General features: G+C 42.4%; 2 protein-coding genes across 8 annotated transcripts in view; both read right to left on the bottom strand.

Moving 5' to 3' along the window:
• The window catches only part of UBE3A (ubiquitin protein ligase E3A), a 40,147-nt gene extending 38,681 nt beyond the window's left edge, over positions 1-1,466 (bottom strand). Inside the window, exon 1 of one of the 2 annotated variants that reach the window (XM_075265166.1) lies at positions 965-1,466. In XM_075265166.1, the coding sequence (XP_075121267.1) occupies positions 965-1,095 (131 nt within the window). In that variant the 5' untranslated portion in view covers positions 1,096-1,466. The remainder of the gene's footprint in view (positions 1-964) is intronic. The other variant, XM_075265167.1, reaches the window with a different exon arrangement.
• The window catches only part of INPP4A (inositol polyphosphate-4-phosphatase type I A), a 528,838-nt gene that overhangs the window by 293,643 nt on the left and 208,899 nt on the right, over positions 1-26,296 (bottom strand). For 3 of the 6 annotated variants that reach the window (XM_075265181.1, XM_075265179.1, XM_075265180.1), the window contains exon 26: positions 19,933-25,058. In XM_075265181.1, coding sequence (XP_075121282.1) covers positions 24,926-25,058 — 133 coding nt within the window. In that variant the 3' untranslated portion in view covers positions 19,933-24,925. Of the gene's footprint in view, positions 1-19,932; positions 25,059-26,296 lie in introns of those variants that run through there. The other 3 variants (XM_075265182.1, XM_075265183.1, XR_012715090.1) reach the window with 2 other exon arrangements.

Here is a 26,296-nt window from a genome sequence, read left to right as displayed (position 1 = left end):
TTAAAAGAGCTGTGGGAAAAACCATGATGGGTTGTCGCAAAAGCAGCAGCTAATACCAACTGAAATCTGCTGCAGGTTCCTTGCATTCATAGGCTTACACACAGCAGGCTTGCTGCAGATTCTGGGCTTGTTTGTGCGGCATTTGCATACAATTTCTGCAAGCCATATTGCGGTAAATGGAACACTAGCAGACATTTCTATGAAGTCTTCTGCCTGTGATCATACCCTAAAAATATATTCACAGTATAGTAAAATCACATTTCTTCCCCTAAAGCACAAAACTACAAAAAACCCACAGTTTACGACTTTACCCTCAGGACTGGACTTCTGCGAGCTGCACCTTAATTACTAATTTATTTATTTTTTTTGTATTTTATTTTTTTAACCTAATTAACAAGGTAGGCAGTACCATAAAGGATCACCCCCTCCCCGCTCACAGCCTCAGCATCTTTGTGGTCAGGTGCAGGCGCAATGGTCAGACTGGACCACCTATTGAAAGAAAGTCACATGGGGGCCACCATAACTGGTACCCTACTAGACTCTTTAGTGAGCGCTTATACCTATTCCATGTTCACATGAAGTGCACACTACATGATACGCGGCAGATTCATGAAACATTGTAGATTAGGCAGACACCAACTCCACTGGTGGCATCCATTATATTTTATCCACACCTAGTGCAAGTGACAAAGGAGGAGGCATCCAGAGTGGGGGTGGGGGCATTAGTTCTATCCTCATGCTGGAAAGGTGCACAAGGCATCTGCCATACCAGCCATCATGGGCACCACATTCCCTATATAATTCTCTATAGTCACTGTCCCCATCTATAGTGCCACCTTCCTACCATGCAAGTTTGGCGAGCTAGGCCTTATGACAGGATCCCTATGCAGCTGTCATGGTGCCCAGGCCTGCAGCCTCCCACCCCTCTAGAAGGAGCTGTCAGTGTGCAGCGGCCCCGGCTGACCTGTCTTCCCCGGGGCTGTGTTCCGGGCTGCCGCCGTCGCTGCTGCAGGGGATGTGAGTGCTCCTCTCCTCGGGCTCCGAGGCTCCCTCTCTCTCCTGCTGCTGCCGCCGCTTCTGGTCCGGGGAACTCATGCGAGAACCCGACACAATCCAGCAGGCACACAACTAGTCCAGCAGGCCGGCCCCCCGGGCCATACACACAGAGATGTGATCGGTGTATGACAGCTCTCTACACAGCTCTGATAGACGCCGATGAATGAGCGACACGCACCGACCCCGCGCTGAGCTCTGCCTCTTACACTGACATGAGGCTGTGTGGGCCACACTATGGCAGATGTGTTGGGAAGTGTCACACAGCGTCACTGACTACTAGAAGGCTCGTAGACTGCTTCCTTCTCTTCTTGTCTGGTCACCCCGAGCCCAGCTCCGCCATCTTGCTACAAGACACGGACCTCGGGCAGCGCAAACTAGGAGGACCGGCGAGGAGGGCGGGGGTATCCCAGCATGCACCGCGGCACGGCACCATAGACTTCGTGCTAACCTTCGATCATTACGGAGACAGTCTAGAAGGGGAGGCGGAAGTTGAAACGCAGTTTTTTCTCTATGGTTCGGGCAGGGCGCAGACGAAGCATGCGCAGATGTACATGATTGGAAAGGAAGCCGCTCTCCTGACAGCTTCTCTAAGAATACACCAGTGCGTGCTGACGTCACGGGGGAGGAATGCTGGTAGGCGGCGGCGGCGGCTCTACTTGCCGTCTTTCGCTTTCCCACATACACCGCTTCTTCTGTGTGTGCGCTTGTAGTTTATGTTTCATGCAAATAAAATAGCGTTTCATGTATAAAGAAATTTTACCAGTTAGGGGAATAAAGAAAAAATCTTGACCTCCCTAGACGTGTGTTTGGCTCTAGAAAGAACTCTATTAACCCCTTCCTGCTGCAGCGAGTTTTTCTTTCACGTACTTTTTTTCTCTCCTCACAGCGGATTTTTGAGACAAAATGTATTTTTTCCTTCATGTATCTGAATAAGGGCTTGGTGTCTGAGAGAAATTGTACTCCTATTGCGCCATCTATTATTTCACATGATGTACATGGATGTAAAATCCTGACGAGGACCTCGGGAATCTTTTATCTATATATGTGATGTCCAGACAGAAAAATAACCCATTATAGTGAATGAAGCCATTTACACGTTTGTAGTTTTTCCACAAAAAGTGAGTCAGGGAAAGAAAACTTTGTATGCACTATTTTTTCTCTATTCTCTGTAGTCCTCTTGGCCATTCAAGTCTATGGGGCCATGAATAAAAAATTAACTTTTTTTTTTTTGCCTATGCAGATCATAAAAAGAAAATAAATACACCAGGATGTACAACATCTCCTTATGACAGCCCTCAAAATGTATTGTTAGTGTGAAAGCAGCCATCCAAACACGAATTCAAAACACTGATGTGTAAATGAAGCCTTAGGCTCAGTTCACACAGAGTTTTTTGGTCAGGAATTTGGTAAGGAAACTGACTCAAATTCCTCTTCCAAAAAAACGCCTCACCAATGGTCTGAGATGATTCCGAGGTCACAGTGGCATGGCGCGATTAGTCCGCCTGCGCTTGAGAGAACAAGGAAAGCCTTCAACAGAGTAGTGTCACACCCCATACAGACACTGGGTGGAGTAGTGGTCAGGCACTACCAGATTGAAGGGGACAATCGGATGCTACTGCGAAAGGATGGTGTACACCTGAATGATATTGGGTTGGACTTTTTTCTTTCGGGGATCCAAGGTGGCATAGAAAGGGTGCTGATCCTGCTAGAGGGGGGGGGGGGATGTCAGACCTTGTTGTAGGCTTACACCGAGATCCGGTGGCATATTAGCAGGACCTTGGCACCCTTTCTCAGCGATGAAGAGGACCAGCGACATGCCCCACTGGAGACAAATCCAACGCGTGCCCACCAGGAGGGGGTGCACACACCACAACGTTTGTTGAGGAGGAGGGTAACAGGGTTACTGCATATGTTATATATATATACACATATGCCATATATATGTAATAAAGCTGTGGCCGACCCCACCCATTCAAAGGTAACTTGGTCCGCATTTATGTGAAGATCACACATAAAGGGGTTTGGTGGAGGGGAAGGGGTTTTTGGTACAGAAAGTGCTCAAATACGGCCAGTCTGCAAGCCGGCTGGCTTATTCTTATGGTAGAGTTGGAAGGGACCTCAAGGGCCATCGGGTCCAACCCCCTGCGAGTGCAGGTTTTCCTAAATCATCCCAGCTATATGTTTATCCAGATTCCGCTTGAAGATTTCCATTGATGGAGCGCCCACCACCTCCCGTGGCAGCCTATTCCACTCTCTCACGACCCTCACTGTCAGAAAGTTTTTCCTAATGTCTAATCTGTATCTCTTTCCCTTTAGTTTCATCCCATTGCTTCTTGTACTTCCTTGTGCTAATGAGAATAGGGTAGATCCCTCTGCACTGTGACTACCTTTCAGATATTTGTAGACTGCTATTAAATCTCCCCTCAGCCTTCTCTTCTGCAAACTAAACAATCCCAGTTCTTTTAGCCGCTCCTCATAGGACATAGTTTGCAGACCTTCCACCATTTTGGTTGCTCTTCTCTGGACTTGCTCCAATATATCGATGTCTTTCTTGAATTGAGGCGCCCAGAACTGTACACAGTATTCCAGGTGTGGTCTGACCAGGGAAGAGTACAGCGGAATAATGACCTCTCTTGATCTAGATTCAATGCTTGTCTTAATACATCCCAGAATTTTATTAGCCTTTTTTGCAGCAGCACCGCACTGTTGGCTCATGTTGAATTTGTGATCTACTATTATGCCCAAGTCCTTTTCTCCTCTGCTATCACTTAGTTCTATTCCTCCCATACTATATATGTTTTTTACATTTCTGTTACTCAGATGTAGAACTTTGCATTTGTCCCTGTTAAATCCCATTTTGTTGGCCTCAGCCCATTGTTCCAGTGTGTCTAAGTTCTTTTGAATACACTCTCTCTCCTCTCTAGTGTTGGCTATTCCTCCTATCTTCGTATCATCTGCAAATTTTATGAGTTCCCCAATAATTCCATCGTCCAGATCATTTATAAAGATATTAAAAAGTACTGGGCCCAGAACGGAGCCCTGCGGCACCCCGCTTTTGACTTTCTTCCAGTTCGATGTGTAGCCATTTAGTATTACTCGTTGTGCCCGATCATTAAGCCAGTTGTGAATCCACCTAACTGATTTTTTGTCAAAGCCATACTTAATCATTTTTTCAATAAGAAGGTTATGTGATACTTTATAAAATGCCTTACTGAAGTCAAGATATACTATGTCCACGGCATTCCCTTGGTCCAACCATTCAGCGATTTTGTTGTAGAAGGAAATCAGGGTTAGTCTGACAAGATTTATTGGTCATAAAGCCGTGCTGGCTCTGGTTAATTAATGCCTTCCCATCCAAGTACCGAAGTAAATGTTCCTTGACAATTTGCTCAAAGATTTTTCCTGCTATCGAGGTCAGACTTACCGGCCTGTAATTTCCTGGATCGTCCCTTTTCCCCTTTTTGTAGATGGGGACAACATTTGCCCTTTTCCAATCTAAAGGGACCACTCCTGTTTCCCATGACTTACTGAAGATTATAGCAAGGGGTTCTGTTATTTCCTCTGCTATCTCTTTCAGGACTCTAGGGTGTAAATCATCTGGTCCTGGGGACTTGGTTTCCTGTAACTTGGCTAAGTGCTCTCTTACCAGACCTTTGCTTATAGTCAGCTTGGAGTCCTCCTTCCCCTCATCTCCATTAATGTCGATATTTCCATTAGTTTCTTGGGAGAAGACGGATACAAAATATGAATTTAGTAGCTCCACCTGCTGTTCCACCATGTTAACTGTTTCTCCTTTGTCATTTTTCAGGACTCCAATGGTCTCCTTCACTTTTCTTTTGCTTTTAACATATCCCCAAAATCCTTTTACCTTACTCTTTGCCTCTTTTGCAAGCTTCAATTCGTGTTCAGCCTTAGCTCCTTTGATGCATGTCTTGCAGAGTCTGCAGACTGCTGTGTACTCTTCCTTAGGTATAGTTCCCATCTTCCACTTCCCATCTTCCATACTGGCTGTATAAGCCAGCTGGATATTGAGCGGCCGTGGTGTCCTGGGGGGGTGCTCCCCCTTCCCCTCAAGGGTGGGCTTTCCATTCATTGGTGGCCCAGGGAGGGGGACGGGGCTTCCCACAGGATTATCCAGGGCAGCGCTGGGCGGGGAAGTTCCTTTTGGATACCTGCTAGCGCTGACAAAGCAACTTCCCATCTACCCACCCAAACCTAAGCCGAGGCAATAAGTCATTTCTTCTCATTTATGATTGTACCCCTTTTCAAATAGGGCCTTGGATGCCTTTCTTGAAGAGTAAAATATAACAGGTTATGGACTCTAGATTTTAAGAACACGTTGATCCAGGGTTTTCATACTGACTGCCAGATTTGGAGTCGGGAAGGAATTTTCCCCCTGAAATAGGGCAAATTGGCATGAGCCTCATGGGGTTTTTTTGCCTTCCTCTGGATCAACACTGTAGCGTTTGTAGGGACTAATGTCCTTATCCAACCTCATTAACTATGTAACCGTGCAGATAAAATTTTTGTTTGTTTGTTTCTTTCTGTTAGCTAATGACATGCTATAAATATATATTTGCATTAAATTGTTGTCACAGCAAGCATATTAGCAGGACCTTGGCCCCCTTTCTCAGCGATGAAGAGGACCAGCGACGTGCCCCACCAGAGACAAATCCAACGTGTGCCCAACAGGAGGCGGGGCACTCGGGGAGGATGGGGGGGGGCACACACCACAATGTTCGCTGAGGAGGAGGGTAACAGGGTTACTGCATATGTTAGATTATATATATATATATATATATATATATATATACACATATGCCATATATATGTAATAAAGCTGTGACCGACCCGACCCATTCAAAGGTAACTTGGGAAGGGGTTTTTGGTCCAGAATGTGCTCAAATATGGCCGGTCCTTTGGAACTTCTGAGGTTTCTTCTGCCAGGAACTCCTGAATGAGGGTAAAAATTGTGATGAATCTGTTGATCGTTTAAAAGAAAATGATCTCTCGTTCTGCGGTGGATCTCTAGGACATATCCGTTCCCTATGGGGGCGTTCACACTACCGTCGGTGTCCGACAGGTAGTGTCCGCTCCTAGTGTCCGCTCAAAATCTGGCGCGGACACTAGCTGTGTCCGTGACACCTGTCATTTATTTAAATGGGCATCGGGTGCGTTCTTTTGCACTCCGTGCCCTTCCTTACCTGTCCGCATGTAAAGATGTCCGACTTCTCAAGCGGACAGAAAAACCCGACATGTAGGGTTCTTCTGTCCGCTTGAGAAGTCGGACATCTTTACATGCGGACAGGGAAGAAAGGGCACGGAGTGCAAAAGAACGCACCCGATGCCCATTTAAATAAATGACAGGTGTCACGGACACAGCTAGTATCCGCTCCTAATGTCCGTGACAGATTTTGAGCGGACACTACCTGTCGGACACCGACGGTAGTGTGAACGCCCCCTATGAGGTCTAGGACCTAGTGATCTGGGAAGCAAGCTAGGAAGAATTTCTGCAAACATGCTTCAACTTGATGACTCCTGACGTCAAAAATCCTGTTTGCCAGCCGCTGCTTCTTTTTTATACTTTTCTGAAGTAGCAGTTCTGAACCTCTTATACGGTCTACCATGATCAGATCCCCTACCATTTCATCTCTTAAAGAGCAATACCTATCTTCTTTGATAGCGAAAATGAAACATAAAGATCTTGTTGGCTTGAGGAAACCCCCAAGATTTTGCCTTCTTATTGGTCTCCAAAAGTTGATCTAGATTTTCACCAAAAAGTCTTCCGGACTCACAAGGAATTGAGCATAAATTATACTAACAAGTTGCTCCTTCCAGTCAAGGCAGCTGTCAGATAGCTCGTCTAGCCGTATTGGTGACCGCTAGATTTTTTTGCCGCAATTTTTAATATTTGTAAGAAAAAGTCAGAAGGAAAGTCTGCAGCTAGTTTAGAGTAAAGCTGCTCCAATAGTTCTTATCTGGGTAATCCATCTTGAATATCTCTTCCCACCTGTTTTAACCATAATCTTATAGCTCTTATAGACAGGAACTGCTTCCATAACAGCTTTAGATAAAGCTGCCAGGAATACATATGATTTTTTTCAAGAAAATATCTGCAATCCATAGGATCTTTAAGAAGATACCAATCATCTGCTGGAAAATAGGATTTTCTGGATAGATTTGTAACTGTCGGGTCTATTCTGGCTGACTCTTCCCAGGCTTCACATATTCTTCCCATGTTCCTTTGCAGTGGAGCACTCATGGCTTAATAAGACTCCACACACCTATATGGTGGTTTCTCCCTATGGAGTGACGATATCCCCTATTCCCCAGGGTCTAATGTATATACGATTTTAAATCTGGAGCGGAGGTCAAGTCTTCTAGCTGGAAACTTCCATTCCTTCTCCATAATAGATTTCAGGAGCAGATGACCAGGAAGGACTGTAACCAGGAAATTAAAACAAATTCTCCCTTTCCAGGTTAAGGCCCCACGTTGCGGAAATATAGTTTATTTTGTTGCAGATTTTGCTGCAGTTTTTTGAGCCAAAGCCAGGAGTGGATTGAGCAGAAGGTAGAAGCAGTGGCGTAACTATCGCCATAGCAACAGAGGCAGCTGCCACAGGGCCCAGGACATTAGAGGCCCGGTGACAGCCGCTACCGCTGCTATTTTCGGTCTTTTCGGACCCCCGAGTATAATGATTGGTGGACCGGGAGAGGTAAGAAACATAAAAAACACTGTTACTTACCTCTCCACGATCCATGCAGACTTCGGCCTAGTCGTCTGACGTCTCATGACCCCGGGTCTGACGTCATTAAAGATCGATTACTTCGGAGGCCGACAGCGTAGGAGCCAGGAGATGGGTGAGTAACAGAGGGTTTCTTTATGTTTTTCTCCCCCTGGGTCTCCGATTATTTTACTCTGGGGTCTGAAAAGACCCCAGAGTATAATAATTGTTTATGTGTGTCCATAGTGGGACATAATACTGTTTGCAGAGGCCACTATTGGGGATAATACTGTGTGGAGGGGCCACTAAGGGACATAATACTGTGTGGAGGGGCCACTATGGGGGATAATACTGTGTGAAGGGGCCACTATGGGGCATAATAGAGCGCGCAGGAGGGGGTCGGTCGAAGTCTTCGGCGTCGGTTTGGGGGGGGCATGTCAAAAGTTCGCCACGGGGCCCCGCCATTCCTAGTTACGCCACTGGGTAGAAGTGTAATAGTTTCTTATATATTTCCCATTCTTTTTGTTGCAACTATTAGCTTTGACTCAAAAAAACAAAGTAAAATCTGCAAACAAAATAAAGCTGTGTTTCGGCAACCTGGGACCTCAGCCTAAAACCCCCTCTCACATTAAAACTCCCACAGTATGTATTGTATGTAGCAGAGTCCTTTCTGACACTAAATGTCTTTCAGTAATACAACTCATCTCCACAAGATCAATGGCAGGGCTTATTAACAGGCAGACAACATGGACTGTGCTATCTGATATCAAAATGCACATGAAATATATTAAATAAAAAAATCTTAGCATTACACAGTTTATGAATCCCAGCCAGTTCATCCTCAGCCTTAGATACATAGTTACATGAGAGGCTGTGTCTGTCAGCTTGTGTTGATAGTCTCTTAGTAACCCAGATACCAAGTGCCAAGTAATAAGCCAAGGAGATTGGAACAAAACACGTATGTGCAAATATAGCCGAGAAGCAAGGCATGCATTATGATACTCCGTACTAATGTTTGTAAGTGCTCAGAAGTAATCCAAAAGCGTAACTAGAGACAATAGTAGGCAATTCCTTCATAGAAATAAATACATGAAACTGTTATACAGATGGTTTCTGTTTAGTTTTTGCACACAAATTTTTTTTTCACATTGTTATTTTTAGAAATGATTTTTTTTACATACCAACATACTAAACGTTACTGTATAAATGATGATACAGAAGGTTTCACCAACCATGTTTCTAATGTTATTACAGAATGTTATCCCAGTTCAAATAACTGAACAGAAGGATGTCAATGTATGAGCGACTTATCTAACCAGTGTGACCTCAAGGGCTCTGTATTCACTACGGTTTATAATGTAAGTGACAATATCATTTGTATGATGGACACCAATAGTGAATCTGTTGGATTTCATCAGTTTCCTTCACTATGTCAGGAAAAATACAGATCTACTAGAAGCTCCAAATGCCAGACATACAGGGATACCTAACGTGTATTTGTTTCATAGTAATATTCTACTTTTATATGTATTGTGAGAAAAAGGAGGTGATTTGAATTTTTATGCTTTTTTTAAAAACTAGATTTATTAGACCCCTAGGGGTCTTGAACAAGAATTGCAAATTACTGTCATTTGTATAACAGGCTGCCTAAAGCCGCATGCAAACGAATGCCAAACAAGTCTGGGAACCTTCAATAGGCTTCTGACTGTCAAGGCAATGGATCGCCGGTTCCGGTTCTCATTGCAGATGCTAGTGATCCTCAACAAAATGGCGCCTTGGGAAGCTTTGATCGAGGTGCCAGGGGCCTTAATGCCCATGATCAGTGCGGTTACTGAACGCGGGCATTAGCGACGGGTTTCTGCTGTATAATTCAGGCTGAGCAGCAGCCATATTTCATTACCTGACATCCGCCAAACTATTATGTCAGGAAGGGGTTAACATGCCGTGTTCTCCAAAATTGCTGTATTTTCTGCAGAGTTTTTTTTTTTTTTTTTTTTTTACTGTATTTCTGCAACTTGTGGCCGCAGCCATAGGCTGTGGAAATGTAGCTAAAAAGCACAGTTGAGAAAACAGAATTTTTAAAAACTTTTTTGCTGCTTTTCCACTGCATGCTTAAAGAGGACCTTTCATCAGATCGGGCACATACAGTTTTATATACTGCTGGAAAGCTGACAGTGCGCTGAATTCAGCGCACTATCGGCTTTCCCGATCTGTGCCCGGTGTAAAGAGCTATCGGTCCCGGGACCGTAGCGCTTTAGTGTCAGAAGGGCGTTTCTGACACTTAGCCAGGGACGCCCTTCTGCCCAGCAGCACCTATCGCGCTGTGCTCTAAGACCGGGGAGGAACGCCCCCTCCTCTCCTGATAACACTCGTCTATGGACGAGCTGTGTGAGCAGAGGGAGGGGGCGTTCCTCCCCGCTCACACAGTACAGCGCGATAGGCGCTGCTGAGCAGAAGGGCGTCCCTGGCTAACTGTCAGAAACGCCCTTCTGACACCAAAGCGCTACAGTACCGGGACCGATAGCTCTTTACACCGGGCACAGATCGGGAAAGCCGATAGTGCGCTGAATTCAGCGCACTGTCAGCTTTCCAGCAGTATATAAAACTGCCTGTGCCCAATCTGATGAAAGGTCCTCTTTAAGTTTTGCCTCTTTAGAAGTGTTTCTGCAGCATTTGGAGTTTTGGATGAGATTAAACAAATTCTTCATTGTGCTATTATTGTAAAATGCAGTTTTTTCTTTCTGCTAAAAACAGCTAAAAACACTGCAGGTGGCATTAGTCTAAGGATAAGGTCTCAAACAGCAAAGGCTGCAGAAAAGATTGCGTCGGAAATGCACCACGTTTTTTACTTTGTGGCTTGTCTGCCTCTATTATACCTGTACAGAAAACACCAGCGTTTCTGTGGGTATAGCAATTTGCAAAATCGCTTGTATTTTTGAAATTGCAGCATTTCCACAGGAGATTGTTTACTGCAATGTGTGGATTAGCCAGAATCCAATCCATTTTGCAGGTACTGTAAAACGCAGCATTTTCGCAAATGTGAGACCCTGGCCCAAAGGTTTTTTTTGTAAAGAATCTAAAGATTTCTACCTAAACCTTCAATGCAGATCTTGGAGTGTTCATGCATCATGCTAAGAATATCATTAAAAAACCCTCTAGGCCACACACATATGAAAGGTTTTACTCCTCTTGCAGGGTTCCGTGAAAGGTGGTGGATGACACAGGGATCCATAGCACACCTAAAGAGAATCCCTGTGCCATGCGCAGCTCCCCTGGTCCTCCCGTAAAGATAACAAGCAGATTTATGAAATGGTCTGAAAGAAAAGCTGTCTTTAGCAAGCAGTCACAGCAAAAAAGGCTAATAAAATTCTGGGATGTATTAAGACAAGCATTGAATCTAGATCAAGAGAGGTCATTATTCCGCTGTACTCTTCCCTGGTCAGACCACACCTGGAATACTGTGTACAGTTCTGGGCGCCTCAATTCAAGAAAGACATCGATATATTGGAGCAAGTCCAGAGAAGAGCAACCAAAATGGTGGAAGGTCTGCAAACCATGTCCTATGAGGAGCGGCTAAAAGAACTGGGATTGTTTAGTTTGCAGAAGAGAAGGCTGAGGGGAGATTTAATAGCAGTCTACAAATATCTGAAAGGTAGTCACAGTGCAGAGGGATCTACCCTATTCTCATTAGCACAAGGAAGTACAAGAAGCAATGGGATGAAACTAAAGGGAAAGAGATACAGATTAGACATTAGGAAAAACTTTCTGACAGTGAGGGTCGTGAGAGAGTGGAATAGGCTGCCACGGGAGGTGGTGGGCGCTCCATCAATGGAAATCTTCAAGCGGAATCTGGATAAACATATAGCTGGGATGATTTAGGAAAACCTGCACTCGCAGGGGGTTGGACCCGATGGCCCTTGAGGTCCCTTCCAACTCTACCATAAGAATAAGAATAAGTATATGCAAGCTGTGCTGTGATTGACTGCTAGACAGCTTCATAGATCTTCCATAGTGTCCGTTTTGCCTGCAGTGTTTCTTTAGGTTTTCTTTGTGTACCCTATTTTTGCAGTTTTTAAATTCTTATAAAAACCCCTCATGTTTCAAGCATTTTTGCAAAGATTTTTTTTTTTAAAGCCATTTTGTAAACATATTAAACAAAAAAATAGAACATAACATAACAAATAAAGTTTTATAAACTGAGCAGTAATGATCCCTTGTGTTCATAATAAACATAATGTAAAAATGTACTGCACAGCCATAACTTTTGTTACTTTTGATTTTGTAGGGTCTGAACCAGAAAAACAGTTTGTCAACAAATTGTAACTTCCCCCCCAAGAAGTAAGCTTTTAGTGCCCTCTGGTGTCTTGATACTTTTTTTTTTTTTTTAGAATACTTTACCACATTGTCATACATACGTTATTTTGAGGTTTGAATTGCCAAAGGCCAGAGTCAACTCTTAAAAGAATGTGAATAATATGAACGAATTTTAAAAGAAAAGTACATACATATTTGCTCTCTCTTTTCTTTTTTTCAAGTGTGGTTTTTATTAATAACTTTCAACAATATAACATACAGTGATGCAGAAAGGAATATGGAAAGAGTAAAAATATTCTAGAAATATACGAAAACCAATAATAAAACACATACGTATGGACAGGGGTGAACCTTCCCCTTTTGCCGCCCGAGGCGAACGACAGAAAGGCCCCCCCCCCACGGGAGGAGGCGGCGTGACGGAGCGGAGGGGGCGGGGCTAAGCGAAGGGGGCGGGGCTTAACGGCGTTCGCAGGCACGGAGATGACCTGCTCTCTGCCTGAGCGTGAGGGGAGGCCGCTGGAGTAGCGCTGCTCTAGTGGCCTCCCCAATCCACCGCTCGGTGCTAAGCCAGTCCAGGACAGCTTGTCCTGGACTGGCTTAGGTAAGTAAAAATGCCGCCCTCCCTGGGGCCCTGGAATAGCGCCGCCTGAAGCAGTCGCTTCAGGTCGCCTCATGGGAGGTGCGGCGCTGCGTATGGACTGGACAAGGAGGGATCAGGAGTTAGAGACATATTACTTTATTTTAAGATCGGTGTTGCACTGTGTAAACAAGGCCTTTTGGATTTGCATAACACTGGCAGTACACATAGATGGGTATACAGTGGGGGCCAAAGAAACCGCACCATTTCACAAAATGAAATGATTGTAGCGAAAATGATTTCTTGTCTTTTTCCATTTCTATCCTCTTGTCTCCTGGATGACGAGTATTTGGCAATTTTCATGTGACATGTTTAAGTCTATTTCATAGTAGGAAGTATACATATCTGTAGGGACTCAATTTATACACATCACATACATTTGACAAAATCCACTAGTGGTGCATTTTTTTCGGCTGCCACTGTATAAGATAACTCCTGTTTTTTCCTCCCCAACTTTCTTTAAAACTTTGGGGATTAGATTCATTATAAGGAGGGGGGGTTCTTAAGGATGGATGCAAAATCTTGATCCTGACTCCAAGACTGAATCAGACCATCTATCTCCAATGAACCCCTCCCAGCAAGAGGCACCATTCGCTCTGGCCTATACTGACCCTGCTAAGAAGTCAGCCTATATCCTGTCTTAGGTATACTGCTGATAGGCTATTGAGATGGGCTTCTGCCTGAAGAAGAATGGAACTAGCCAAATAGTGGACCTTACGGTTTCCAGATGGGTTATACAGGATACATTGTGTTGTTTGAGAAAATCTTCATATATTTCCCCTCTGTACCATGACCTGCCACCGTAAGCCCCTTCTTTATTGTCATCAGCTTCTTGAAATTTGAAGAGCATGGTCTTATCCTGAGATGTCATCTGCCCTGCTACCATTAATCCTCTCAAGTGCACTTCTCAAACCCAGGGGCAGGCATCTGTATTTAGTTGTACCGGGAAAAGGGACAACAACTGGACCCCTGGATCAAGGTCGTCAAGTTTTGTCCATTGCAAAAATGAGAGTCTGTCACTGGATGACAAGAGGAAGGAAGTGTTCAATGATGAGAGCCAAAAAGAAAGTTGTCTAAGTATGGTACTAGAAAGAGACCCTGGAGTCTCATAAAGACAGCCAAGTCTGCTATGACCTTTGTTAATACTATGAGCCTTAAGAAACCCGGAAAGGTAGAGCCACTTATTGGAAACTCCCCAGGGAATACTCTATCCAGACTGTCAGAATCACAAACTTCAGGGAGGACAGATGGATGGGGGACATGATAGTATGTGCCCTCTATTCCCATCATGCACTATGCAAACAGAAGGTTCACTGTAAAGGACACTGTTTCATTCTGAATTTCTTGTAAATTATTTATCATCTCTTTGAACTTCCCACTGGGCTTTTTGACCAAGAATAAATGGGTGTAAAACCCCATTCCCTCCTCTATCAGAGGTACTAGGACTATAATCCCCTTCTGAATATGGTAAAGTAAATTCTTTCTGCAGAACTACCAGTATTCTTTTTAGATTGTCTCCTGGACACTTGGTGGCTACAAATCTGTCTGTTGGATTAGAAGACGACTCCAGTCTGAATCCCTCCTTTATTTCTTCCAGGATCCAAGTGTTGGAGAAAATGTTTTCCCAAGCCTGGGTAACAAAAAAAAAAAAAAGGATAGCTGTCCTCCAGCTGGAGACCTGGCGTTACTGTAGGCCTTTCCCTTTCCTACTATCTGGCTGAGAAAATATTGCCTTTTTGCTTTTGCAGGCTTTGGACCTATTCTTGCAAAAGAGGCTAGAGTTTTTGCAAGAATATCCTGAGGATTGTGAATATAGAAAGGCTTTTTTCTTATCTGAAACCTTTTCCAACAGATCATCCAGACTTGAGCTGTTTGTTTGTACGGCCAACTGTTCTAAACACATTAACAACCACAAACCTTCCGATAAACATTTGAGACTACCCTTAAAGAGGACCTTTCATCAGATTGGGCACTGGCAGTTCTATATACTGCTGGAAAGCTGACAGTGCGCTGAATTCAGCGCACTATCGGCTTTCTCGATCTGTGGCTTGAGTAAAGCGCTATCGGTCCCGGTACCGTAACGCTTTACAGTCAGAAGGGCGTTCCTGACACTCTGTCAGGAACGTCCTTCTGCCCAGCAGCGCCTATCACGCTGCACAGTGTGAGCGGGGAGGAATGCCCCCTCCCCTCCTGATAATACTCGTCTATGGACGAGCACTGTGAGCAGAGGGAGGGGGCATCCCTCCCCGCTCACACTGTGCAGCGCGATAGGCGCTGTTGGGCAGAAGGACATTCTTGACAGAGTGTCAGGAACGCCCTTCTGACTATAAAGCGCTACAGTACCGATAGCACTTTACCCAGGGCACAAATCGGGAAAGCTGATGAATTCAGCGCACTGTAGGCTTTCCAGCAGTATATGGAACTGCCTGTGCCCAATCTAATGAAAGGTCCTCTTTAAAGGGGTTGTCCCATGAAAAGCATCCTATCTATACTGCTAATTTATGTGGATTTAAGACTTTTCCTAAATACATTGCTTTATCAAAACTGCTTTGGTCGCTATCTTAATTTATTCACTTCATTGTTTACACACAGTTTCTATGGCCACTGAGCTTATCTGCTCAGTTCCCAAGTGATGTAGCTGCCTGCTCTCAGGGGGGAGGGAGGGGCTGAGTGCTCAGCAGCAGCTCTGAGCTGTTTATGTCTGACAAGTAACGAAGCTCCTCAGATAGGGGAAGGGGGAGGTGAGAGCTCCGGCATTTCTGATTCTGGTTTAATTGAATTTGGCTGATAAGGGCTGAGATAAGGAGTCCGTTACTCTGTATGTAATGCAAGCTGACTCAAATCCAGCTCTGTAACATCAGCTTCATACTGTGGTAATGCATTTACAACCAATCACTCATTACTGACTGAAAACATAGCAGAGCAAGTGAAACCTCGCCCACCAATGTGCCGAGAAAACCAGAAAGTGAACAGAGCAGACAGCCTGCAGGTTGGTGAACAAGGGTTATGGGAATACCCCTTTAAACACTTGAGAAATTAACAGATGAAAGTTGATCAATGTTATTGCAGTACTGAAAACAGGAGATCATATACACTTTGTGGGTGTATGAGTGTTAGTAGTGGTTTTAGTAGTAGAAACACATGCCCATACACAGCATATCATGGCACATAAAAGGCAGAAAAAAAAGCAAACAACAGCTTTTGGCTGTGACCAGCTTTAGTTGATGAATGCCACTATGGGATGAACTTTTGTAGGTTTACATATGAACAACCATTAGCAGAAAAAACATAGAAATCTCACACTTCAGCAGTCTAAAATCTAATATATGACCATATTTAGTCCAGTTAGTCTCAAACACAGGAGTCAACAGAAATTCTGTTCAAAGAGCTTTGGTCGCTCTTTTTCCAAGTCTTAGACTGATAAGCCCTCCTAACTCAATTAGACAAGGAAGAGCCCTGGCAGAGAGCTTAACAGCCTCTGTGCTGGAACGTAGACTGCTAACTGCCAATTCTCATGTCCTCTTAAGGTCAGTATCTGCCCTCCTACCAAGGGCACACAGGTTCTTGACGGGATAGTCCTCCCTTCGTGGAAAACTTACTCACTGGGACATCAACACTAGGGGCCTTGTCTCAACTGGCTGAATACTTCTCATTGCAAGGATACTTTCTCTAAAGGTAGATGGAACAAAGAACTTTCTATATGGATTCTTGCATTCTTTAGAAATGAGAGTTTACACATTTTCATCTAGGAGCTAGTCCTTCAAACATTTGGTAAGATACTCACCAGTACTTTGTAATGTCTTTCAGATCTATTGTGGTACTGACAGCTTTAAGAATTAATTCTATATCCTCAACATGAAAAGAAGATCTTACTGCCAGATTAGATGAATCTGAACCAGAAGCTAGATTGCCTTTCTTGTGTCTTCCTGACAACAATGCGCTAGGCCTAGTAGGGATGGGAAGATAGGAGAATGTACTCGGTTGAAGTTCCTTTTGGCTTTTCAAGGAAGAAGCCACCTCCTCACTTACTAATGGTCTTATGCTCTCAAACAGGATGGGGGATTCTTCTGCTACAACACCCTTCAGATAAGACACTATTTGGACTTTGAGCTAGTTCTCTTAATCTTAGCAGTCTACAGTACAACATAAACAATGACAGATCTCCATCAGTAAGGTAATAAGGGAAACCAATATTTCTTACCAAAATGGTAGTTGCAGAATCCTAAGATCCCTCAGGGCAATACCAGTCTTGTTGACCAAGAGGTCTATGGGAGAACGTTGTGGAGGGTTTAATCAGCTTCAGACATGGTGCTGGATCAATTCAGCACCAAAACTCCAGCTGAATTGAAGGCACATTCATAATACAGGGACAGCTGCCATATCTTTGGCCTATTTATTATGTTCCCAGCCCACCCTGAGAGACACCCCCCCCCCCTCTACTGCGTTCTGGTGCAGAGATACCAGATATTACATCCTGGCCCACGCCTCCTTGGTGCTGAACTGTAACCTGGGCACCATAAGTTACATCAGCAGACACTGAAAATGGGTTTGGAAGGTTCTGGTGCTAGTCCCTTTCCCTCTGAACCCATGCATTGAGTTTATGTACAACAGAAAAAACAGCGAGACTGCCCACAGCTGGACCTGGTCATGGCAAAATAAGACTTGTGACAAGGTCGCACACCACTGTGGCTTACGCTTGTCAGGAATAAGAGGATATTAAAATGGCTCCCCTATCCTCAGCCCTTGGGGGTGTTCACAAGGTAAAAGAACAAGTGGGAGTCCCAGATCACCCTGGACTTCCCATCCAGAGTACAGGAAACCTGAACTGAGGTGTGGAGGGGGTATAAATCTTTCATCTCCTCGGATTTCCTGTCGACGGGCTCTTTGCATGGTGCTGTCATGGGCATGGAAAAACATATCTTTTTATTCTGGTTTATTATATTCCCTAATCTGACTCTTCGACACTTAAACTTGATTCTCTGTACCCTTTGTTCTACATTATTCCTAAAATCCATTTGCCTTCTCTTAAAACTAACCCTCAACATCAATGCACATCATATCTGTACCTACAGATAGCAGCTGGTGACTGGCTCATGCAGCATTATTTGGGTTAACCAGATGGCTGGACCACTCTACAAGCCTCTTTTGCCACCCCTTCCTCCTCATAGATTGTAAGTTCTTCTAAGTAGAGCAGTCACTCCCACTGTATGAATTGATGTATTACTCAGTAATGTCTAATATTGCCAGTATATGAACCCTATGGTTTATAAAATGCTCCATGTTTGAGTTCCTCCTACTCCCAACATTCAATCAAAATATCAGTTACAGGAATTTTACAGAATTTGAAAAACATCAACGCTTTCTTCCAAATGTCTCAGCCTGGTGATCAGGACATTGAGCCCCAACGTTTCCAAACTCAGACAGTTAACTACTGGGATGCCAAATGTTAAGCAGGGAACTAACTATGACTGACAAACTCACAAAGAACACCATACAGTCTGGGACACATTTGTCAGTTGTTTATTTCAAGACTAGCACATTTACAGCAAATACACCAAGCAAGTGAAGGACGATTACGGAAAACAACCATATACATAATACTGGCCAAATTAAATACATTAAAAAAGTATACAGTGCTTGGCAAGTGAAAAGGAATCAACAAAAAAAGTGTGTTGTATCATACAATATCTTTACAAGTGCAAAGGTTACAAAACATGACCAAATGACCAGATCTTCCAGCTGCATTAGTAGGCATTGCCTTCATTTACCATTTGACTTCACTTTACACAACCAGTTACTAAGTAATAGGTGGCTGCAGTGATGATATTGCTTTAGAACAGTTGTATGTTTCATCATTCTACCATCTGAGGTCTATTGATAAGAGGGGAATCCACATGCAATTCTTTAGCAGCCAGGCTTACAAGGCATTCTGTGTCTTCAGGCAGCTACTACATTTGATCGGCTGAACAATACTAATATTACAACGAGCATGTGAGCACTTCTAATCTGAACTTACCTCAAGGTATTTACAGCAGGTTATACCCACTAGAGAAACAGCAAGTAACACAGATTTGTACAAAGGCTACTGGGAATAGTTCAAAACACTCTATAGGGGATGAGTTTATAACATTGTAGGGCTTAAGGTGGTTTACAGTAAAGGGAACCCCAGAGATTAATTTATCCCTATAACAATGATCTAATTAATTACTTCTATTTGTTGCCTTTCTGTTGTATCTTCTAACTCTGGGCTGAAGATTTCATCTGTTCTATATCAAAGGAGTTTTCTAAACATTACCCAGGAATCCTTTTTTTTTTTTTTTTTTTTTTTTTTCTTTCTTTCCATGAAACTAGGTAAAATGAAAGTGTGTGGTATTACAGTTCAGTCCCACTCACTTCAATGGAGCTTAGCTGTGATACCACACACAACCTATGGACAGGTGTGGCACTGTATCTGGAAAGCAACTTTATTTTTCTAATCTTGGAGAGGCCCTTTAATAGCTATTAATATTATTCACATTTACATGTATCTGTGTTTGGTAATCCATTCGGGGAGTCCACATCCAGACCCCCCGAACAGAATACCGAACGCATTGGTAAGCGGAGAGCTTATGAGAGCACACAGACACCATAGACTATAATGGGGTTCATGTGCTTTCCACACGGAAAGTACTTCATGATCTACTTTCATATCCGCAAGACTCGTGCAGGCAGCGCACAGAAAGCACACGAACGCCATTATAGTCTATGGGGTCTGTGTGCCTTCGCTGCACACTGCTTGCCAATGCGTTCAGTAATCCATTCGGGGGGGGTCCCCATGCGGACTCCCCCAACGGATTACCAAATGCAGATGTAAACTAGGCATTAGTAATAAGTGCTCCACTGTTAAGTTAAGCTGAAATGTTAAAGAGGACCTTTCATGTCCTCATGAAAGTGCAATTTTATATATCGCTAGAAAGCAATTTCCTGGTATGTGCTCCGGTGGTGGAGATATCAGTGCTGTTACTTTCGGCACCGATATCTCTCCACTGTCAGAAGGGCCTTTCTCTTAGCTGAGCATCACTACAGCCCCACTACAAGTCTATGGACGAATAACATCAGGGGAGCGTTCCTTACAGCCCAGCAATGACGCTGAGCTAAGAGAAAGGCCCTTCTGACAGTGGAAAGATATTGGTGCTGAAACTAATGGTACCGATATCTCCACCACCAGGGCACATAACAGGAAAGACGACTTTCTAGCGGTATATAAAACCACACATTCATGAAGACATGAAAGGTCCTCTTTAAGGATTTAATGCAGAAATTGTCACAGAATCTGCAGTGAAATTAAGGCAAGGGCCCACGTGGCATAAGCATCGTGGTTTTGGAAATCACAGCATGCCAATTATACCTATGGTAAACGCTGGCAGTTTCCCTATAGGTATTATGAAAGCAGAAAGTATGCAAAGAAAAGCTCCACTTTTGTCCATGGTCTATGCCTGGCATTACAGGTAGCTTCAGTCACCTAAAGCAAGCTGAGAGCAGAGCTGCTGTGAACAACACACTTTATATATTCAATTCAGGGGGAGATTATTTGATACTAGAGAAATGTAGGGGGTGAATTCAATGTTCCCACAAGTCCAACTATAGAATTATTACCAAAGCTTTCATTTATGTAAGACTTATGCCCACTCATTGAAACATGACAGTATATTACCCATTATACGTATAAACAGTAACAAACTGTTCTGGCAAGTAGAAGCATACAAATCTAGAATACTATTGCTAATCACTCTTGGTTAGACTGTTCTTTACCAACTTCTAAATGTGTAGATGTAATAAAAAAGTGACCACACATGTAAGGTGCATTTTCAGATTCGAGGTTTTCATGTATTTTCTAAATATTTAAAATAACATTTATGATAAATGTGCTTTCTGGAGTTTTATCAATGCTTACACTGTCAGAAAATACAGTACACTGTATTTCTAATACCCTGTACAATTCACCTCTGTCTGCAGTCATTTAGTATAAAAAAAAATTCTGTATACACTATAAAACCTGTATTGGTCATGTGATAATCACACAGATGCATGCCTGCTTGCAAGACAGAACTCTGTAGGTATGGTCCCGCATAATGGCTATTGGACATTTCATGGTTGGCATCCACTACATGGGACCATGCCCTGATAAGTCAAGTGCAATGATCCATGCAACTGTGTGCCCATTGGATGACCAGAGCAGATTTATGTCCAGAAAAATAAATTAGAATAACTTGTTCAAAATATACCCTTCAATCCTATCCAATGCTAGCACATTTTTAGGAGATACTTGGTGAATGCATCACTGGGAATATAGCACAATATAGTCAACACCAAGCATCAATAATCTTAGTGTCTGTGCCATAGACTAAGTGATTATTTCACGTCACTCTACTTATATCTTGGACCATAAATACATGATCTCTCCTTGCAGTTGGTGGAAGTGTTATATAAAGAGTTGTAATTCAGAAAGGAAAGAAAGTAATGCTTACTATGTACCAGGTCACATAATATAAACCTAATACAACTAAAATAAAATTGAGTAACATGCTGCTGTAGTCCCCTATTGGCAGAAATATGGGATTAATGCAGATTTTGTTTCTCAATACTCATCATAATAATGAAGAACTTTGTCATAAAGCTATGTACAGCTCTCTCTGAAATGATACAATATTTATATATTATATGCTCAGCACAGACTAGCCAATAGATATCTCCCACAGTGTGCTGGCTGTTTTACTGTACATGACACTACCACTGTCAAAGTTGATCAAGTTTCCTTATTCCAATGTATGTTAAGACCAGTTATGACTATCTAACCAAAACTACTGCACAAACAAACCAAATAACTTAGGAAGTTGTCACATTATTTTGAGAAATGTCCATTTAAACTGTTTTACCTAAGGTTAGTTTTTAAGCATGGCATGCTATACTATCCAAATAATAAAAAACCTATACTTAAACTGACAAACTGAAAACGATAGGATGAAAACGTACACCATAATAGATCCGTCAGATCGATTGTGGCAGGCATAACTTATCTATAATACCCCCTCATACAAAATATATCATTTTCATCATGGGGGGGGGGGGCGGGGGGGAGTTCTGGAATTCAAGAATACTGTAGTTGAATCAAACAGAAACCTCGGTAAGTCAATGGAGTATGTCAGGATTTGTTGGGATCAATTTGTCATGGCTCATTATGAACAGAATCTACGATGCTAGTGTGAACAGATTATAAGTGGTTTGTGCCTAGATGTATCAAAGCTTACCTAATCTTTAGAGAATTTTTTTTTTTTTTGCAGCACTTGTACTACTAATACATTTCGTAATATCCTTTTTTTAAAAAATTAATTTTGGCTTCTTTATATGAAATCCCACACTGAAATTCACTTTCTAGCCCTTCTTTTTTCTGTTGCCAGTAGTACATGGTAAAGGGATACAGATATCTATATGTGGGGGTGAGCAGCTCCTGTATAGCACTGACATATCATGCAGGAAAGGACTGAGAATGGGGAGGGGGGTGGCAGCTAGGGGAGTCACTTCAAATTGCTGTATCTTGTATTTTATACTACCTAGAATAGCAACCATTGCCAACAGTGTCTTCACAGATTGGGCACAGCTGATTGAAGTGACCGAGCCTCAGCCTACCCTATACTGTACCTACCTAGCGGTACCAGTATAATGTTGGCAAAAGAGAAACCGGGGATCATTAATGAAGTATATTACAAAACATATTAATTACACAAATGCTGACAGAAAATCAAAAGTCTTTGATTTAATGAGAAACTGTCAAACTCTGAACTGCAGGAAGCATCTGAAAGAGCAGCAGATTGATATATAGTTTTGTGGGAACAAATTCACTATAACCTATCATTTATTCAGGTAAATTTCTGTTCATTCTGCTCTTTGGAGTCCATTGACTGGTCATTCATTGAGAACATTTCCTGCATACGTGTACATACAGAGATAATTGTCACTAATAGGACCATCCACTAGACCCCAAAACCTAGGATAAGCCAGAAAGTCACTGAATTTACTATAGGTTTTGCCTTACTCAGACCAACAGTAATTTGTATTGGCCGTCATTCATCCAGTAACCAAAGAAGATTTAAAAAAAACGTGTGAAGTTCCATGTTTTGTCAATGTACTCTCGGAGGAAAACTTGGACTGGACATTGTTTTGGGCTTCTCTGGTCTACAAAACAGTGCATGGTGCACTATGAAAGAAATCAATACAATGGGTCAATGTCCTGTTCATGTTTAGGCCGTGCACATGTATGTTAAATACACCCTGAATAAGCCCTGAGGGTCCATTCACACGGAGTAAACGCGCGCTCATTTTGGCAAAATACATGTGTAAAGAATACACGTGTAAAAAAAAATGTCATTGAAGTCAATAAGAGTCTAATTTTTACATGTGTATTTTGCCAAAATGAGCGTGCGTTTACTCTGTGTCAATGGACCCTTATACTGATCATATAAACACGTCTGATTTTTTTTTTAACCCCACAATACCATAGATCAATCTTCTTAGCTCCTCCTGCCATATGACATGATACGGCAGATCGAGCAGCATGTACAACATAACTGGTTACTGTTAAATTACTAGTGAAATATTACTATTGCTACTATTACACACTTGATATAGATTTGTTTTCATACCATAAGTTTTTTTTCTTAAGAGAGTAGCACTAATAAAATTAAATGTAAACTAAAATTAAAGGAGTCAGGGGCACAGTCGTATCTTATAAGGGAACTCTTCTCTCTTACCATTATTTATATGCACTGCATAGGCTTGGGTAGATAGTAAGTACGTGTGTTCTTCTAAGAATTCACATTAGTTACAAGTAACTGAGTATTTGGATGAAAATTTGACTCTTCTGAATTGCTAGTTCTGGATTCAGAGAAATAAATGGGGCAATTATTGATAGAGTGAGGGAGTATTTTCACATATTGTAAACTGAAATCTAAGCTTGGATACGGCATATATCTGAGGCTATTTCATAAGATGAACGGAGGCAAGTAGGATGCAAGAGGTAGATGTAAAAAGCAGCCAACTGTAGCTTTAAGGCTGGAGGATGATAGTGATGACATGTACCTCTAAATATATGCGGTAAGCCTGGCGAGTAACGAAAAGGTGCAATGCAAAAAATTCAGTTCATTACAAACTGTACGCTTATTAATGATAAGAAACTTTATTAATAGTTATAATGGTCTTTAACCATCAGTCGAGGGGAGCAGTGAGCCTGGATAAATCTTTAGGTGTTTAGAAAAATAGGCAACTTCTTAATTTGAGATTTTATTGGGAATTTATTAATAACTATTGCAAACACTAAAGCAAATCAATAAAAACCGGTGTTTGTGACTAAACTAGACATCTATTGGAAAACGTGAAAACACAGTCAGCATAGAAGGGTATTAGCATGTCCCAAGTATCACTGCTGAGTACCAATAACTGAGCTGGTCTATAACTGAAGATGGAAGTGAAGAAAGAAGGAAACTTAGTGACACTCCCATCAGTATTTACCGCAAAGTGTTCCAACAAACGGAACGGAAATCTTGAACAATTTCTGCTGCTGCATTGCTAGGACTGGAGCACATGCACTATAACATTTAATGAAGGGTTATGGGAGCCATTAACTCTTTATCTTATAAAAGAGACTCAGAGAAAGTCTATGAGCTGATCTTACAATGCTCACATTCTTTCCTGAAATTGACTCCTACCCATATCTATACTCCATGCAACTGGTTGACATCCCTTTTAGGATCACAGCCTATATTTCGACACAAATTCCTATAGTTAAAACTAGCTGCTTTAACACATAAAAACTCTGGTTTTGCCTATGAAATCTGCAGCCCAAATCACTTATATTTTCTATAGAAGACCCCAGTGGGACACCATGAAGTAACCATGGAACCCCTAAGGCAGTGGACATAACTATACTGCTCCTCCAGTCTGCCGTGACGATCACTAGGAGGATTAGAACGTTTTTAACTCATAAGCAGCCTTGTTGGTGCGAGGTGAGCCTAACACGATATGCAAAATGATCCCCTTGTACATGCTCTGTTATATAATCGGTGTCTCCAGAAACCATCAAAGAACATAATCTTCTATGTATATACATGAATTAATGCAAATCTACAGATATTGCAAGAGGAACTCCAAATGGCAGAACCTAAGTTTCCACTTTTCCGTAGGTCCCTTCAGGAGGCCTGTAATGCTTTGGGAAAGCTTTCAGCTGCAGACTGTTAAAGGCATATTTGCGACATCCGACATTCTTCATGGTGTTTTCTCGACGACAGCCCTCACTATGGAAAAACAAAAGACAAAACAGGCACAAAAAAGAAAATAAAACCTGCACAAACAACAAAATGGAAAGCATGGCCAAAAGCAGTAGCAAGTGCAGCATTGTGAATGAAGATGTGTCAAGGACTCATGCTAAGGGAGTGAAATGTGCAGGTTAACATATCCAGCACCTGTTTCCTGGTGGAATAAAATGGTCATTTATTAGATTTAGTCTTGAGATGTAAAGCATGACTAGGATATAGCAGCTATGTTAAGAAGGGAAAAGAAAAAAAATCAAATTAAATCTTTCATAAAGGTGCAAAATTGTAGGCATTGAGAATAGATGGAAGACAGAACACTCTCCCTGTCAGGTATGGAGAGAATATACAGACCCTAGTCTAGACTTGAAGTACATAGACAGCTGTTGTCCACTAACCTTATAAGCTTTAAGGCCGAGCCTCACCATTGTCAAAAATGAAGAAAATAAAATAACCAAAGCAAAGCAATGCACCCACATACATAGCAGAGTAACTATAGTGTAAGCTATTAGTGAACGTCATACTACATGACAAAGCTGGGGCAACCCTTTTTCATGAACAATTGCCACCTCCTGGTTTTAATACATGGAACTGTTTTAGGCCAAGGCCTGAATGCAGAGTTTTTTGTTGCAGATTTTGCTGTGGTTTCTTAAGCCAAAGTCTGGAGTGGCTTGAAAGGAAATGGAAAATATAAAAGGAAGCTCTGAGAAGTTTCCCTTCTATTAAATCCACTCCTGACTTTGGCTCAAAAAACCAAAGCAAATTCTGCAAGAAAAAAACTCTGCATTTCCACAACATGGGACCTCAGCCTGAAAGGGGTTGTTTCCTTAGAGACAACCCTTTTAGAAAAGAGCCACCATAGCAAACAGCTGAATGCTGAGGGAATCTCTCGGCAACTCAGAAAACCATGTTGGGGAAACACAGTCAACCAGACATTTTTGCTGCAGTAGTATGCAAGGAAATGTGGCATTAGATGGAAACAACTCATAACATAACATATAGACCATTTAAGTTTAACGGAATAGCAGCTGCAGTTACAGAGCAGCTCCATGCTATAGCTTATATGGGGGAGCTCTGAGCATTTCCTCTGTAATGTTCATATGACCTAATAGAGCACAAGGACAACAGTTATCATCATGACACAACCCTTATAGATACAATATGGAATACTCATATTACATTACCTTCAGGTTGGAGTAACTCTTGCAAAAGTAAAGCATCGT

The sequence above is a fragment of the Leptodactylus fuscus genome, chromosome 2 (assembly GCF_031893055.1).
Source record: "Leptodactylus fuscus isolate aLepFus1 chromosome 2, aLepFus1.hap2, whole genome shotgun sequence".
Classification (NCBI taxonomy): Eukaryota; Metazoa; Chordata; class Amphibia; order Anura; family Leptodactylidae; genus Leptodactylus; species Leptodactylus fuscus.
This window is presented reverse-complemented; position numbering and strand designations above follow the sequence as displayed.